At 36.9% G+C, this 18371-nt stretch overlaps 1 protein-coding gene across 1 annotated transcript in view; it reads left to right on the top strand.

The window, feature by feature from the left end:
• The first annotated feature begins 502 nt into the window (after nt 1-502).
• Nucleotides 503-18371, top strand: part of LRMDA (leucine rich melanocyte differentiation associated) — a 548466-nt gene continuing 530597 nt past the window's right edge. Inside the window, exon 1 of the mRNA XM_008068599.2 lies at nt 503-763. Coding sequence (XP_008066790.2) covers nt 717-763 — 47 coding nt within the window. The 5' untranslated portion in view covers nt 503-716. The remainder of the gene's footprint in view (nt 764-18371) is intronic.

Raw genomic sequence — 18371 nt, 5'->3', positions numbered from 1 at the left:
AAAGCTGTTCATCTTTTTTGCTAACTCTGTTTGTATCTATCAATCCCTGCTTCTTTCTTTTGGAAGGGATGTGGCCTATTGACACCTTGATTTTAGATTTCTGATATCCATAAAAATTATTTTTAATGGACTATTTTTTAAATTCTCCTTAGTAGATGGAGCAGAATATTCTTGATATTCCTGTTTTTTGTTGTTGTTGTTGTTGATATTTTTTAATGGTTGATTTTTTTCAGGTGCTTCTTCCGCTTTGTATTTAGTCACTTAGCGTCCATGAAGCAGAAAGGAGGCCGGTACTTTTAGCCCGAGGCCTACAGGGATGCTGCGATTCAGGATGGAGAAAAAGAAGGTGTTTTTCCCTAGGGCTGGGAACTGCTTGTTCTGAGCTCCTTTTTACTTTTAGTACTTGCTGCCTGTGCAGTTCCAAGTAGGGTCAAAGTAAAGCAAGGACACGTGTAAGAAGAGGACTTGAGTGAGACTGCAAGCAGATGTCCTTTGCTACCTATTGAGGAAAGAGGATCTGGCTGAGAGACCCGCAGCATTCACTTGTTGAGGGCTTATAGCCCATGCCTGCGTGTGTGTGTTTCAGTTTTATTCTTTTCCCCTTGCCCCTAGAGCTGTGGAGTACCTGCTGTTGCTCTCATGCCTCTTGCCAACAGTGGCATCTGCTCAGTGTAGCCATCAAGAATTTGAATGTCAATATCTTTGCCTTGAAATGAATGGAAAAGTATTTGTCACTCAGCAGCAATCATTCTTCAAATAAAAGGTTAGCCAGACAGGGCCCTTAATCAAAGAGTCGGTCTTTTCTGTCAGCAGTGCCTTTTAAATAGCAATGATGAAGGCTGGCTGTCAGGGTAGGACTTGATGAGCAAGATGATTGATCTGCATAAATCATTTTCTTTTAACATTGTCAGTGAAGAGTAAATTGGTGGGACATTTTGGGTATTAGCTGTGTTGAAATTAATATGCAGTATCCTAGGTGTGTCCTCACTCGCAGAGTCCTCATAAAAGAAGGTAGAAATTAAAAGGAGGCTTTTAGGCATGCATTGTTCTAATAAGAAAGTTGCACCATTCTTACTGCTGTGGTCATCATCTTGCATGCTAAATTCGGAAGTTGAGTGTGTAGCACATTTTACAAGCTCCGAAAGGAATCTAGTTAATTTGGGAATTAGCTGGAGTCAGTAGCATTTAACAACCAGTAAATCTGTAAAGACTCACTGCTCAGAGGAAAAAAAAAAATCTAAGAATGGTTTCTGGCTTTACAGGATAGGGTATCTGCTCCCTAGCTTGGTGTTGTAGAAATAGACTCAGCATTAGACCTGGTTTTGGCTTGAATTCGTGTGCCATCACTCCTAAGTCAATCTCCTTGACCAAGATGTGGGTTATTAACCTTTTTGAGTCTGTTTCTTTGTCTCTAAAAATAGGATTCTATTAATTACCTTTGGTGGGTTTGCTTTTGGTGTTAAACAGGGTGATATAGGTGAAAGCACCAGGCGCATTACCTGGCACATGGTGAGCAGTTGCTTAAGAAATGTTAATATCCTTCCTTCTTTCTTTTATTCAAGCAAAACACTGCAAAAACCGGAATAGCAGCCAAGATGTCAATATCAAGGACATGCCCGCATTGCCAACCTAAACAATGAGTTTCTTGGTTTTAGTGACTCCTGTCCTTGCTGGCATATCTTAGGACCATTTTTACTTTTTAATTTTAGAGTTGTAGGGTACATGTGAGGATTTGATGCTTTAGTAAATTGTATACAGGCGAAGTTTAAGCTTCTTGAGAGCTCCTTCTTCCTCTGGTAGTGGACATGGTACCCAGTGGCTTGTTGTGTGCCCTTTATCTCCCCTCCAGATCTCCCCCCCATTAGCAGTTCTTAGAGCCATTTTTATGTCAAAAACATGTTTTGGGGGGCAGAAGAAAGACCTAATTGGTGAATACTGGAAGTAGGGAATGAGATAGAAGAAATGGGAGAGAAATGTGGCCAAGGACAATTTGTTTTTCTTATTATTACACTTGGAATGATGTGTCTGGGTTTATGTTATTAAACTTTGGAGTGAGCAAATAAATTGTATGCAATTTGGTGTTGAGATTAAAACCCAGGACTGATGAGGCCAAATTGCTGCGTTCAGGTTCCAGATCTTTAACTGGTGTGTGACTGTGGGCAAGAGAGTTAATTGCCTCCTTGAGCCTTAGTTTTCTCACCTATAAAATGGGGCTAGTAATAGTATTTAGAGTGTTGTTAGGATGATTGAGTCAGTATATAAAACAAGGCATGGCTGGGCTCGGTGGCTCAATCTGTAATCCCAGCACTTTGGAAGGCCGAGGCTAGTAGAGTGCTTGAGCCCGCAGGTTCGACACCTGCCTGGGCAACTTGGCGAGACCTCATCTCTACAATAAATAAAAAATTAGCCAGGTGTGGTAGTGCATGCCTGTAGTTCCAACTACTTGGAAGGCTGAGGCAGATGGATCGCCAGAGCCCAGCAGGTTGACACTGGGGTGGCTGTGAGTGTGCCATGGCACTCTAACCTGAGTGACAGAGTGAGACTCCAACTCAAGGCATGTAACAGAGTACCAGCTATATACATGTTAACTATGATTACCACGAACAATTAATTGGTTAAGAAAGATAGGCAAAGGGTCAAAGTGTCAGAGGAAGAAACATAGTTATGAGTGTGCCAAATAATGGTATGAAATACTGGGGTGAAATACTTGTTTCATTTTGGAGGAGCATCCCTGTTGGAAGAATTTCAAACCAGGGCGATCCTACAAATGTTCATAATGTAGCTGGACAGTCACTGTTGTTTTGGAGTGACTGACCCATTTCACTCTTTGCTTATGTAGTGAAATCTGATTGAGATAGTCCTATGGACAAAACTAATACAGAGGAGTTGTTAGTTTTTTTCTTGCTTCACTAAAAATTTTTTCTTGATTAAATAACTCATTGAACAAATAGGTTTCATTGGGTCTTCTGGTAAACAGTCTTTCATTGCTGTGTTGAATGCACAGATTAAAGAAATACTATTATCTTAACCAGGTTTTCCATGTGCCTCCTGTAATGGTAAAATCTGTGTCAGTCTTAGCTTGTGGGCACAGGGCATGGACATGCAGGCGCCTCTGTGACATGCATGTGGCATGCATCTCTATAAATTAGCCAGTGTTGTTGGAGCAATCCCTCTGTTCCTTGGAGATTTAAATTATCTCCATTCTTAGAGATTTACATTTTCTTCTCAGGTTTTGTTTTGGCTCAGCTGATTAGTTGTATTTGGGCTTTGTGTTTCCACTCCCTCTCCATCTTCTGAATTTATCTCATTCTGAGTCTTTTGTTTCCACAAGAGAGGAGATTCCACAAGACAATTCCAGATACATTTTCACCATCACTGGTGATTCTGTGGAAGTCCTCAAAGGGGTCTGGAAGAAGCCAAGGTTTCTGTATTCTCAGAAGGGCCCAGTGTGGAGATGTGATACCTCATCAGTCTCCAATCTCTGGTATTGTTACATTAAACACTGAGCATAGTCACTATGCTACTTTTGGGAGAAGACTGTGAAACTACTCTATGTCTCCTCCAGGGGCACACTGGCCATATTTGAGAATTTCTAGAAACATTTTCTACTGCTCTGGCTTGCAATGCTCTTGGGCTGCAGAAGCGGTAAAATTGTGCTGTTAGATTTGTTCCTGATTCTGTCCTTATCAGACAAAGCATAGCTTAAGTTATCTAACTGGCTACTTAATGGCGTTCGGTCACATTGGGTGTGATACTCTGCTCAAGATTAATTTTGGATAATGAAGGTCTGAAACAAGGTGTTTAAGAGCCCTGCTAATGTTTCCTTTATAGCAATCTACCCAAACGATAGATATGTAGACTTCTTTATTGGATATGAAACATTAGTGCTGCTTTCTGTTTTAAATACTAATATCCATTATGTGTTTCTCACCATAAGCATCTCTGACCCCTGCCCTTTTTAAGGTTTTTGCCCGTGACTGTCCAGTATTATTCTTTTTCCCTCCCTGGTTTCCTTCTCTTTACTACTTTTATTGTTTATCAGAAATATGTTTGTTCAGTACCATTTGTTTGCCATTTTCCTATATGGGATATATTCATACTTTTTCTGACTCAAATGATATCTATCCTTCAGGGCCTGGCTGAAGACCCATAGCTTCCTGGCCCATATTCTCTGTGCAATTTTTCTTCTTTTCCAGGAAGAATTTTGTTTTTTTTCCTCTGAATTCATAACCATCAAGGATTGAATATGCCTCTAGTGCTTGAACAAAGATGGGGGTTCTCTCAATATTTTTATGCATGTACAGCTCCTTTTCCTTGTAGATTATCACTTATTCAAGAACAGGGGCCTATGCTTAGCACACATCCTATTCTTGGGCATAAGATAATCTAAAAGCCTAGTGACTATACATGGTCTACAAAAAATGAGTCCTAAAAGGAATTGACAGTTATTTTGTGTGAGACAAGGCAGAAGAATCACCTGATTGATTTTGCAGGGTATCACTCTCAGTGTAGTATTTGTGACCACCTGGGGGGATATGACCAGGAAGCTTCCATTAGATTCATCTATGCTTTCTCCAAGGACTTTCATAATCACCAGGTTGCTGTTTGCAGCTCTCTCTGACAGTGGTTGGGGTCCATAGAGTTGAGTGGCTCCTGTATTTTCTGGCTCTATCCCATGATTGGTGGTTTGATATTCTGTTTTCTACTTCTTTGTTACTGTCTCTAGGGTCCCCTTAATTGGGACACCTTAATCAGGGAGCCCCTGCTGCTTGATCTAGGGATGGAGTCTTGCTGCTTTTCCTCCCCATTGTCAGGTTTCATGGTGTTTTCTTGAGTTGGAGACATCAGCCTGGCAGTACATCCTGTGCTTTCCGTTATTACCTGTTGTGTATTTCACCTAAGGCTTATCTCAGGAGGTGTTTGCATCTCATTTGGCTGGGTATCTTTTTGGCAATTGGTGAACTTGGTTAGATTCCAGTCTATTCCTTTTATTTTTAGGACATGCCCATGTTGTTGATTTATGTGCTAGACCTGTGATTAGTCTCCTTTTTTCCCCCTATGATGTATAGATACCATTGCCAAACCTCTTGACTCTTAAAACAATCTTGGCCTTTTTAAAATTTGCAAATAATATTGGAATAAAAATTTTTATTATAAAAGATGCAAGTAATAGAGATGTGATAGCAAAGTGTGAAAATCTCTGTATTAGTTAGGTTGTGTATAACAGAAAACCAAAATAACAGTGGCTTAAAAAATGTGAGTTTTAATTTCTTTCATAGAAAACAGCCCAGTGGTAGTAGGCCAAGGCTCTTATGTTAGAGGTCAACAGAGACAAGATTTCTCTAGTCTTTATCTTCTGTCTTTCTGCATCACCATCCTTAGCTGTGGCTTTTTTTTTTTTGAATCAAAGTCTCACTCTGTACCCAGGCTGGAGTGCAGTGGCACGCTCACAGCCACCCCAGCGTACACCTGCTGGACTCAGGTGATCCTTCTGCTTTTCAAGTAGCCGGAACTACAGTTATGTGCTACCACGCCCAGCTAATTTTTGATATATTGTATAGATGAGATCTCACCAAGTTGCCCAGGCTGGTCTTGAACCCCTTGGTTCAGGCAGTCTTCTTACCTCGGTCTCTCAAAGTGCTGGAATTACAGGCCTGAGCCATTGCACCCAGGTAGCTGTGACTTTTATTTTCTAAACTGCCTCATTGTTCAAGGTAACTACTGGAATTCTAGTCATATCATCCAGATTCCAAATGGAAGGAGGAGGAAGGGAAGAGGAGAAGGAAGGAAGGAAGGAAGGAAGGAAGGAAGGAAGGAAGGAAGGAAAGAAGGAAGGAAGGAAGGAAGATGCATATGCTAGCTAGCTATCTGTTTCATTTTTTAAGGAGGAGCAAATTAGCCCTATCCAATCACCGGCTAAAAAGCTTGCTCATTCTAGGTTGTGAAAACCAGTTGTTAGGCTGTCTAGAGTTTTTGAAAGCCAGTAGCTTGAAATTGGCCATAGTGGGAGAATTTACACCACAGAAATTGGTGTAAGAGAGAGCTGGTTGTTAACCATTTACCAGACACAACTGTTCCTGGCTGCAGGGCAGGCTAGGGAATGTTTTCTTCTGACTTGGTGCATTGCACCCAGAATAAAATCAGAGTTCTTTTACTAAGGAAGTAGGGAAAATGCCACATTCTCCCCAGTTTGCATTCCATAGAATGGATCTACTTCCCCTATTAAGGTTACTTCTTGTTTTCAAGAGTTATGCAAGTAAGTTTTCAAGTTAAGCAACTGCAAACATATTTGTTTTTACATATATGTTTCTGCACATGAACTAGCATTTGTGCATGGTAGCTTCTTTGATGTAGAGTTGGTGCCTACTATTTAACTCTTTACAAAGAGTGCTTACCAGATGTCTGATCTGTTTCCTCCAATATAGTGTAGTGATGATGGACATGGATTTGGGAACTAGACACATGGGGCGTGAACACTTATTCTGACACTTCCTAGCTGTGTGACTTTGGCCAAGTTACTTAACTTCTGTGAGTCTCCGTTTTTCCCCCTGTATAATGGGATGGGGAGGATACCATCAACAATGTAGGGGTTCTGTGACAATGAAATGAGATTGTGACCACATACCACTTATAGCAGAGCCTGGCAGGTTGTAAACCCACAATAAATTATAAGCAGGAGCGTCTGCTCCTGGAGGTATTTGCTTATACATATGTACAACATATAAGGAGAAGACTGAAAACCTGAAACTGGGCCTTGAACAGTAGATGCAGGGTCAATGTGAGTTGTAGAGGTGAGCACTGGATTGGAAAGCAATAGACATTTAAGGTACAGACTAGAAAATTATTCCACTGATCCCAGGAGCGGGTATATATGCTAACTGATGGTTAGAAAAACTGCAGAGTAAATCAGGCATGTCTCCAATTCATAAGTACATAAGTATTCTTAAAATCATCTTTACAACTATTCAGTTACATTTCTTTAGCACATCAGATGCTTTAGTTGTGGAAACTTGACAAAAATCAACATAAATGTTCTTTTACTCCCCCAACTATATTGAACATCGCACAGATGTGTAGTTAAGTATTTATTATGAACATGCAAATATTGATGTCCCCAAGGCCCATTCTTTGATTTTCAAACTGCTGTTGCTATATTTGGAATTGTTGATTAATACAGGTCTTTGCTGTGACACACAGCATGTCTGACTTTAAGGCCTCTGAGAGCAACATGAAGAAGAAAAGAGAAGATGAGGCTTGATTGAAGGTGGGAGATGCTTTGGGAAAATGGCAACAGGAAATCAAATATATGAGCTGGTTAAGGATGTGCCTAGCACAGAGCTTTGTACATGATAGATTCTCAGCAAAACTTTGCTCATTTAGTTACAAAGACAGAAGCTATGACAGAATTATTTTCACACTAGTATGGAAGAAGATTTCTCAGTCTTGGCACTATTGAAATTTTGGGCTGGATAATTTTTTGTCGTGGGACTGTCCTGCATTCAACAGCATCCCAGGCTACCCACTAGATGCCAGTAGCCTGGCACTCAAGTTGAGATCACAAAGAATTTCATCTCCAGACATTGCTAAAAGTCTTGAGGTGGGGAGTAGGGGGGGTACAGAATCACCCTCAGTCAAGAACTACTGGTCTAGAAGAAAGGAAGTGAAACCAATATATATTAAACAACAAGTATGCACCAGACATTTAACTCATTTAAAACTTGCAATGGTCCTGAGTTTCAGGTGTTGCTGAAATCATTTTTGCAGAAAGGAGAGGTGAAATTCAAAGAAACTGAGAACATGTTCCCAGGTTGGACAGATGAGATCGGATTCCAAATGTGAGTTTTTTTCCTTGTATTTTTTCTAATAGCCTGGCTTAAGCATCAAGTACCATGGGGGTTTATGTCATTCCTCTTCTTGGTGCAAAAGGTTCAGACTTTGCTATCTTGGGAAAACACTACCAAATCACTGTTTGCAGAGTCATGGACAGCTTACACTGAGGTCATTGATTTGATTTGGTTTATGTTTTGCAAAGAATGTGAACTGGGCTATTCCCCAGTAGAGAGCTGTTGGTAAACAAAGAGATTTGCAGTCTTCTTAGTGTTTCAATGGCTGAAAGTCTCCAAGGAGAGCTCAAATCAGGTCCAAGGAAACTTTCTTTGGGAGGGCAACTATCTAAGAGCTGTGATGTCTTCTGTGGTGATGGTGGCCTTTGTTGAGATGCTTCTTACAAATATTTCTTAAACCAAATGGGGTTTTCTTCTGGGGGAATGCCGAGATTAACTATTTGCCTCTCTGATCCTCTTGTAGTTAATGTAGCAGGTTTCAAGCCCAGGTCCCAGCAAAAGGGGCTTCATTTTTGGCTACGGGTACTGATACTGTGAAGTGCAATGTGGTAATTAGGTCTCCTGCTATCTACCATTCTGTGATTCTTTGGCCCTTAGAGGAAATTTTGGGGTACACAGCTAGTTGCTAGAATCATGTAGTGGTAAAAATTAGAATCTCCTGTAGTCACATGTGAACATTGCTTTCTTAAAAGACTTGGGGTGGGGCTGGGGCTTCAGGAAATGACGGGATATAATTATTGTTAATTCTGCCCCCCCTTGTATACCATCAAGAGAATATAAACCAATAAAAGAACTAAATGTTAGCAATCTATAAAATTCCTTAAGTGGTAATAAAGAAAAACTGAAACTATATTGATATACAGCCATACAAGGTAATTATCATTATTTTTTAATAAAGCCATTTATCATCAATAAATACCAATGGGAATACGAAAAATTATAAGCACAATAATGCCATCTTCTATAATTATAGCCATTAACAATTTAAAGCATAATTATATGGGGGAGAAAAACTTTTAGGAAAGCTTTGTGCTGTTTTCTGCTCAGAGAAGTCAAATTCTCACATTCCCAAATATTCAGGCGTCTCCAAGTGTTCCTGAATGATGGGATGGATGCTTGGCCCACCTTAGAGTAGTGCATTTTCTAATGACCTTTCTAATGACCCTTCTAAAGGCCCTTCCTGTCTCTCCATTACCAGGTTGGCCATCAGCCCTGGAGGAAGGGCTGGGATCCAGGAGAAAGGTGTATATGGTAGTTATCTAACCACTTCTTTAATGTCACTGGTCAGAAGACTTTGTTTAGCAGAAAGGTTGATTCTGCGAATCCAGGTTCTCATTTATTTCCTCTAAACAAACCCCAGTTAAGCAACTACTATGGCCTAAATGACTATGTCCTAGGCCTTGAGGGTACAGAAGGAATGAGATGCTGGTTTTCGTTTGTTTGTTTTGCCATTGAGCACCTTATACTCCCAAAAGGAGACAGATTGTGTACTCACAGTAGTGAATAGCAGGGTGATTAAAAGTATGCCTCCCACCAGCCAGCCTGAGGTCATATCCCAGCCCTGCCACTTGTCACTTGTGGGACCTTGTACAAATTAATTAACATTTTTTATGCCACAGTGTCCTTATCTGTAGAATAAAGTTAGTACTAGTATCTGCCTGTAGGTTGTTATGAGGACTAAATGAGTTAACATATGAAAAGCACTTAGAAATCTGCCTGGCATCTGGTGAGTACTGTGTAAATCAGCTGTCATTTAACCTGATGGGATAAGTCCTGTGTTTTGGTACTTTGGGTCCTGTCCAATAGCAGCAGTTTGAGAGGTTTGGTAGTTTGGGCTTGATGCAATGGTAGTACGGTTCTCTTTGGTGATAGAAGGCTCTGTGGATGAGATAATGACTGTTGAGCATTCAAAGGTGAGAATAATAGGAAAGAGTATTCCACACAGTAGAAACAACAGTAGCCAAAGTATGGAACCCAGAAACAGTGTGATAAGCCTGGGTGTTTCTAAGCTATATTCCATCATATTACAGCCTGAGAAAATTGAACTGGTGGCAGAGAGAGATGAGGCTGCCGAGTTGGCAAAGTCTGGGTCAGAGAGACTCTACTTTTTCTTGAGGACAGGGAGGCCCTATGGAAGGATATTAAATGTAAAGGTGAGGGTTAGTCAGATTTGCAGTCTAGATCCGTTATGAAATCGGTGTGCTGGGTTGCTCTAACAAGTGAGATGGGAGCCAAAGGGAAGGGTTGGGGCAACTTTTGGAATTTTTATGATTAAGACTTCTACCCAGTAGGGCAATATTTCAGCAGGGTTATACATGTTTGTTGGAAATGAACACCTAGACTGATTGATTCTCAGTTTAATTGTGGTAGTCATTAGTGCTGTTTGGCAAATATCCCAGTTCTCTACTTCCAGGCATATGTATAAACAAACGGTAGTATTGTATTTTCTGATCCCCTTGTGTGAGTGGGGTCACGTGAAGAGTTCTGGCCCAGGAATTGTAAGGAAAACTGATGTGTTACTTTGGAACCAGATGATTTAATCACTGGTGAAAGAGCCTTCCAAGTTTGTTCTTTCCCCTCTGTCACAGTGACCAGTATCATTCCAGATAGAGTTGGCTCCCTCAGCTGGGTCCCGCAGCACAGATGACATGGAGTGCAACTCCTAACTGACCCTTGATTAACATGGAGTGTGAGTGAAAAATAAACCTTTATGATTTTAAGCCGGGGTCAGTAAACACTTTCTGTAAAGGGCCGGGTAGAAAATACTGTAGGCTTTTACTTTATGGACCACATAGTCTCTGTCACAATGTCTCAACTCTATTCCTGTCGTGGGAAAGCAGCCATAGAAGATCTGTGAACAAATGGTCATGGCTATGTTCCAGTTAACTTTTATTTACAGAAACAGATGGCAGGTTGCATTTGGCCAGCAGACTGGCTCCTACTTAGGCACTAAGATTTGGGGATTGTTTGTTACCACAGCATAATCAAGCTATTGCTGACTGATACTTTGCCCAACTAGCTTTTCTCTTTGAATCTAGATAAATTTACATAGAGTAAAATGCACAGATCTTATGTGTGCCATTCATTTATTTTAATAAGTGTGTACTTCATATGACCACATTCCAGTCAAGATAAAGAACATTTCCATTAGTTCAGTAACTTCCCTTTTACTTCTTTACAAATGATTCCCACACCCCCATAGACAGCCATTATCCTGTTTGTGGACTTCATACAAGGGGGACCCAAAGAAACCTGGAATTATCTTGTGGAGGGTGGGTTTCTTGTAGTACATTCTAAATTTTTTCCTCCGAATCAAATGGTCAACCAAAGTTTTTATCTGAAAGTTTTGAGAAGGTTGCACCATGATTTGTGGAAGAAAAATCCTGAGTTGTGGCAAACAGGTGACTGGATCTTCCACCATGACAACCCACCTGCCCACAAATTGCACTGAGTGTTCAACAGTTTCTGACCCAAAATGGCATGATCCCCATACCCCACCCACCCCATTCACCAGATCTTGCTCTGAGCAACTTTTTTGTTGTTTTTCTGGATGAAAAATGTCCTCAAAGGGAAATGTTTTGCCTAAGTGGGAGGGGTGAAAAGAAAAATGACAGAAGCACTAAAAGGCATCAAAATCGATAAGTTCAAAAACCATTTTGAGTAGTGGAAAAAGCATCTCGATGGTGTATTGCAACAAACAGAGAGTACTTTGAAAGTGACTGAAGTTTAAGCATGTACGAATAAATACACAATTTTTTATAAATAAATTCTTTTTGGGGGGTTCCTTGCTCTTATAGCTACATCTGTGTCTATATTTATTAATTTCAAATATTTCTTCCAGTTTTGGGGTTGGTCTTTCACTTCCTTAATGGTACTTTTTGATAAGCAACTTTTATTTTTATAAATACTTGTTTATCATTATTTTGTTAGTGCTTTCTGCGTCCTAAGAAGTCTTGACCTTCCTTGAGGTTGTGAGATATTCTATTCTGTTTTCTCTTTTAAGCTTTAGAGTTTTGGTTTTTATACTTAGGTCTTTGACCTGTGTTGGATTAATTCTCACATAGGTGAGATAAGAATTGTGATTCATTGTTTTTCCATATGTTTATATAGTTTATTCTTTTCAACTATACAATACTTCATTCAGTTATTTTGGAAATGTTATCAAAAATCAATTGGCCATAAATGTATGGGTCTATTTTTGGATTATGTCTTCTGTTTTATTGATTTATTTTTCTATCTTTATGCAAATATCATACTGCCTTGATTACTATAGATTTATAGTAAGTGCTGAAATCAGAGAGTATGGGTCCTCCAAATATGTATTTATTTTCAAGAGTCTTACCTGTTCTAGGTCCTTTGGGTTTCCATATAAATTGAAAACCAACTTGTCACATTTTTTAAAAACCTGTGGGATTTTGATTGGGACTGCATTAAATATATCAATTATTTGTGGAAAATTGGCATCTTAAAATTAAATCTTTCAATCCATTAAAATGTTGCATCTTTTTATATATTCAGGTGCTTTAGGGTTTTTAGTGGAGATTTTGTACAACTTTTATTAATATTTTTCATTATTGTATGTCTTTGATGCAATTATAAATGGAATTATAAAAACTTTCATTTTCTAGTTCTTCGCTTCTGGCACTTAGCAGGTAATATAATTCATTGTTGTGCATTAATTTTGTATCTAGTAACCTAAGTCACTTATTACTTCTTGTAAAATTTTGGTTTTTAACTTCATTAGGAGGTTCTATGTAAGCAATACCAATGTTTAGGAATTAAAACAGTTTATTTCTTACTTTCCACTTTTGTCATTGTTTCTTGTTCTTATCTTATTGCCCTGACTAGGATATCTAGTACAATGCTTAGTAGAAGTGGTAAGAACAGACACCTCTGCCTTGTTCTCAGTCATAAAAGGACAGTTTTCAATGTTTTACTATATGTATTATCTTAGATATTCTTGCATGTTCTTTATTAGATAAGGAAGTTCCCTTCTATTCCTAGTTTGCCATGAATGGGTGTCAACTTTCATCTGACACTTTCCTGCTTCTATTGATTATATGGGTTTTCGCCTTTTTCCTGTTAATATAGTAAACACCATTTGTTTATTTTCAAATGTTAAACTCACTTTGCATGTCTGTGATAAGCAGTACTTGGTACGGTGTGTGTGTGTGTGTGTGTGTATTTCTGGATACCATTTGATAATGTTTTGTTAAGGGTTTTTGATTCTATGTGTATGATAAAAATTTGCTACAATTTTTTTTTCTTGTAATGTCTTTATAAAATTTGGCTAAGATTGGTTAAAAGAGTAATATACTGGCCTCGACATGAATTGGGAAGCATTCCTTCCTCTTCTGTTTTCTAAAAGAGTTTGTATGATCTTGGTATTGTTTTTCTTTAATTTTTCATAGAATTCAAAAGTGAAAACTTTTAGACCTGTCAATTTCCTTTGCAGAAAGTTTAAAAAATTATTATAAATTTAATTTATGTATTAAATATAAGGCCTTGAAATTTTCCATTTCCTCTTGTGTCAGTTTTATTAAGCTATGTTTTTCAAGGAATTTGTTATTTATTCTAAATTGTTAAATTTATTGGTATAGAGTCATTTATAGTGTTCTCATATCATTCTTTTAATGTCTGTAGGCTCTTTTATGATAGCACTTTTTAATTCCTGAATTGTCACTAAATTTTTTTTCTTGATTAGTTTTGCTGGATGCTTGATAATATTTTTAGCAGCTTTAATTGAGGTAAATTTTGTGTTACACAAAAGTCATTTTAAGTGTATGGTTTAGTGATTTTTAAAAATAAAATTACATAGTTGTACAACTGTTACCACAATCCAGTATTAGAATATTTCTATCACCTTCCAAAATCCCTCATGTCCATTTGCAGTCACTCTCTGTTCTTTTCCCCAGCTCTAGGTAATATTGTATCTATTGATTTGTAGCTTTTTTGGACATTTTCTAAGGATGGAATATGTGATCTTGTGTGTCTGGCTTCTTTCATTCAGCATGATGTTTTTGAGCCTTATTTTTGTTGTGGCATGTATCAGTATTCTGTTCCTTTTTATTGTACCATAGTGTTCCATTGCATGGATATAGCATATTTAGTTTGTCTATTTATCAGTTGATGATGAATAATGCTGCCATAAATATTCATGTCTGAGTCTTTCTGTCAACATATGTTTCATTTCACTTAGATAGATACCTAGGAGTGGAATTGCTGAGCTGTATGTTTAACTTTTCAAGAAACTGCCGAACTGTTTTCTAAAATGACTGCACCATTTCATATTCACACCATCAGCATATGAGGGTTTCAATTTCTCCACATTCTCTCAAGATTTGTTTTTTCTATATTTTTGATTGTAGCCATTCTAGTGGATGTGACAGTGTATCTCATTATGATTTTAATCTGCATTTTTCTAATGACGAATGATGTAGAGTATTTTGTTTTTGTTTTTAAAACTGGAGTCTCACTCTGTCACCCAGGCTGGAGTGCGGTGGCATGATCGTGACGATCATGGCTCATGGCAGCCTTGACTTCCTAGACTCAGGCAATCCTTCCACGTAAGTATCCTGAGTGACTGGGTCTACAGGTGCACGCCATCAGGCCTGGCTAATTTTTTTTTTTTTTTTTACTTTTTTGTAGAGGCATTTTACTGTGATTTCTAGGCTGGTTTTGAACTCCTGGGCTCAAGCAGTCTGCCCACCTTGGCCTCACAAAGTGCTAGGATTATAGATGACAGCCTCGGTGACCAACCTATGTAGAATATTTTTTGATGCGCTAATTGGCTATTCATATATCTTCTTTCGGGGAATATTTATTTAGATCCTTTTCTCATTTTTAAATTGAGTTATTTGGGTTTTTTTCTTATATTTTTGTGGATATAGTTCCTTTACATGATACAGTATATAGTTTGAAAATATTTTCTCCCAGTCTGTGGCTTATCTTTTCATTTTTATAATGATATGTTTTGAAGTGCAAACGTTTTGAATATGAAAAATTTCAATTTGTCAGTTTTTTGCACTTATGGATAATGCTTTTGGTGTTATGTTTAAGAAATCTCTGTCTGACCCAAGGTCATGAAGGTTTTTCTCCTGGGTTTATACATTCCATTAATGTCTTAAAAGTACCAGCTTTGGGCTTTGTTAATTTTCTCTATTGTTAGTCTAATTTTATTTCATTGATTTCTGTTCTTTTTACTTAGTTTGCTATTTTTCCTAGCTTATTAATGTAGAAACTTAAGTCATGGTTTTAAACTTTTCGTATTTTCTAATATAAGCATTTAAAGCTATACATTTTTTCTCTTAAGCATCACTTGAGTTGCATTATGGATTATGCTATGCTGCATTTTTAATATTATGACATTCAAAATATTTTCAAATTTTTCTTGTGATTTATTTTTAGATTCATGTTTTTATAGAAGTGAGTTGTTTAATTTTCAATTTGTGTTTTTCTATATATCATTTTTGTTAAGTTCTGACTTAATTCTATTGTTGATCTGATCAGATCACTATCATATATATGTATATATATAAAAGCATTGTTGTGTACCTTATATGTACCATGATTATTTGTTAATTAAAAAATAAAATTTAAAAAGTATGCAATATTTGGAAATTTATTGAGACTTATTTTGTGACACAACATATGGTCTATCTTTATGTATATATCTTATGCACTTGAAAACAATGTGTATTGTACAGTTATAGGGTATAATTGTCTATAAATATTAATTAGATCAATTTTAGCATGTTCACATCTACTGTATCCTTACTGGATTTTGTTTAGTGGTTCTGTAAATTCTGAGAGAGGCATGTTAACTCTCTAATGGTGATTGTAGATTTATCAGTTTTTCCTTTTATATCTGTCTAGTTTTTGCATCATCTGTTTTGAAGCTTTGTATATAAGTACACACATATATAGGATTTGTATATCTTCCTATCATTATAGGATATCCCTCTTTACATCTCCAATTATACTCTTTGTCTTCTGTTTACTTTATCTGATGTTAGTGTAACCATATCAGCTTGTTTATGCTTACATTTTTTTCAGTATATTTTTTATATACTTTCAACCTAATTGTGTATTTATATGACAAATGCATCATTGTAGATAACATTTAGTTAGGTATTGTATTCTGACCATTGTTTCATTTTAACCATAGTGGGTAACCATTTATATTTCATACAATTATTAATAAGTTTGGGCTTACATTTTCTATTGGTTCCATCTACTTTTGAATACATGTTGAATAATCTTTTTTCTCTTAAAATTTCCATTTGCTGTTAATACCATTCTGTGAATTTTTCATTTTGAATACTTTACTTTTAAGTTATAGAATTCCATTTGATTCTTCTTTTGCAATTTAGAATTTTTCTGTTGAGAGTCCCCTATTTGTTTTTCTGCTATTCTTTTTGCCTTCTTTTGAATAAATTGAACACTTTTTAGTAATATTTGAATTTCTCTTATGTGTTTTTAGCTGTTTTCTTTTTAGTTTCCTCTAGAGATGAAAATTTGCATCCTCAACTATACTTAACTTTCCAGTCTACTCAGAATTAATATGATACAACTTCACAGAAATGTTATAATCTTGCAACAGTTTGATTCCATTATATTTACCTTCCTTCATTATTTGTTATTGTCATACATTTTCCATCTATATAAGAAACTCTGTGATACATTGTTATAATTTATTAAACTGTCAGTTTATATTTTAAAAGATTAAGAAAAAATATAATGTCTTCTGTAATTTTATATAAATATCATTTCAGATACTCTTCATTCTTCCTGTGTATTCAAGTTTCCATATGGTAACACTTCTGTTAAGTGTTAAGAGAAGCATACTTTAGTGTAGGGAAGGAGTGCTGGGGGTGAATTCTCATGGTGTTTATACTATTAAAGTCTTTATTTTACCCTCATTTTTTGGAGGACTTTTAAAAAAATTACATATGGAATTCTGTATTGATAATTTTTTTTCAGTTTTTTAAACATATTTTCCAATTAACTCCAGACATCGGTTGTTTCTAGCCATCAATTCTTTTGTTGTTCTTTGAATTTAATTTGTCTTTGTCCTTTGGATATTTTAGAGATTTTCTTTTTAACTCAAGTTTCTAGAGCCTTGGTTTGGTTTTCTTTGTAATTTATCCTGCTTGGAGTTTATGAAAACTTTTTAATCATTATGTTGTTGTCCCCAAAATCTAGGGAAATTTTTGTATATTTTCTGTTCAAATACCATTTTTGCCTCATTCTTCTCACCTTCTTGAACTCCAATTACACATATATTAGACCACTTAATGTTCAACATATAAGATATATATCAGATGACCCACATTTGATTGACGTTCTGATATTTTGTTTTAATCTTTTTTTCCTTTTTGTCTTTTTGATTAGGTAAATATTTTTACTTTCCTTCAAATATTATCAATCTCATATCATGTTGAATAATCTTTTTTCTCTTAAAATTTCCATTTGCTGTTAATACCATTCTGTGAATTTTTCATTTTGAATACTTTACTTTTAAGTTATGGAATTCCATTTGATTCTTCTTTTGCAATTTAGAATTTTCTGTTGAGAGTCCCCTATTTGTTTTTGTTTGACTCTTTCCTCGAAGTTCTTGAAAATAGTTATAATAGCTTCGTTAAGGTCCTTCTTTTCTTTTTCAAACACTTGGAGTATCTCTAAAATCTGTTTCTATTGCCTGATTATCCTTTGACTCTGAGTCACATTTCTATGTTTCTTCGTATCTCTAGTATTTTCATTGTGTAAACACATTGCAGACATTCTGAATTCTGTTATCTTCTCTGCAAAGTGTTGATTTTTGTTCTAAATTCATATTTGCACATTACTGACTGATTACCTTGAACTTGGAAAAGCTTGTTTGTACACCTTGTTAGGGAAACTGTGTTTCAATTTTGCAATTGGTCTTAGTACAAAATCATAATCCTGAGGCATAGTCAGCACTTCAGATTATCTCCCTCCAGGGGTTTGGATGCAAAGTCCAAAGTGTTTACCAAACCCTTTTACCTTGTCTGAATTGAAACTCCAAACTTTGATTCTTCTGTGATGGACAGCTTATGAAATATTTGGTAGCAGGCAGCCTAGGTAGGAAGCAGTTATGATTACTTAGAGATGATGGTAATTGACCTGAGTCAAACAAAATTACTTTTTGAGAGCTTCCTATATGCTGTGTATGATGCCACCCACCTAATCAACTGTGTTCCTCATCTCCTTCTTGCCTTGGCAGGGGACACAACTTGAAGACTCTACTGCTGCATGGAAAAACACACATAAGAAGGAAACTTGAGCAAGAAAGGCAGCCCTAGCATACAGCTTTGGGCTGATGAAGTATTTGCTTAGGTGTGCATGTAGCCACATACCTCACTGTGAAAGTCATTGCAAATGTCTGGCTAATGTCCATTAGTGATTAGCTAATTATAAGGCTGCCAGTCCATTCTTGGACTGACAGCTGGTTTGTTTTACTGAAGGCAATGTCTTCAATAGAGTTTCTAATCACATCAAAAAGGG

The sequence above is a fragment of the Carlito syrichta genome, unplaced genomic scaffold (genome assembly GCF_000164805.1).
Source record: "Carlito syrichta isolate Samal-C Ts95f unplaced genomic scaffold, Tarsius_syrichta-2.0.1 Scaffold311316, whole genome shotgun sequence".
Classification (NCBI taxonomy): domain Eukaryota; kingdom Metazoa; phylum Chordata; class Mammalia; order Primates; family Tarsiidae; genus Carlito; species Carlito syrichta.
This window is presented reverse-complemented; position numbering and strand designations above follow the sequence as displayed.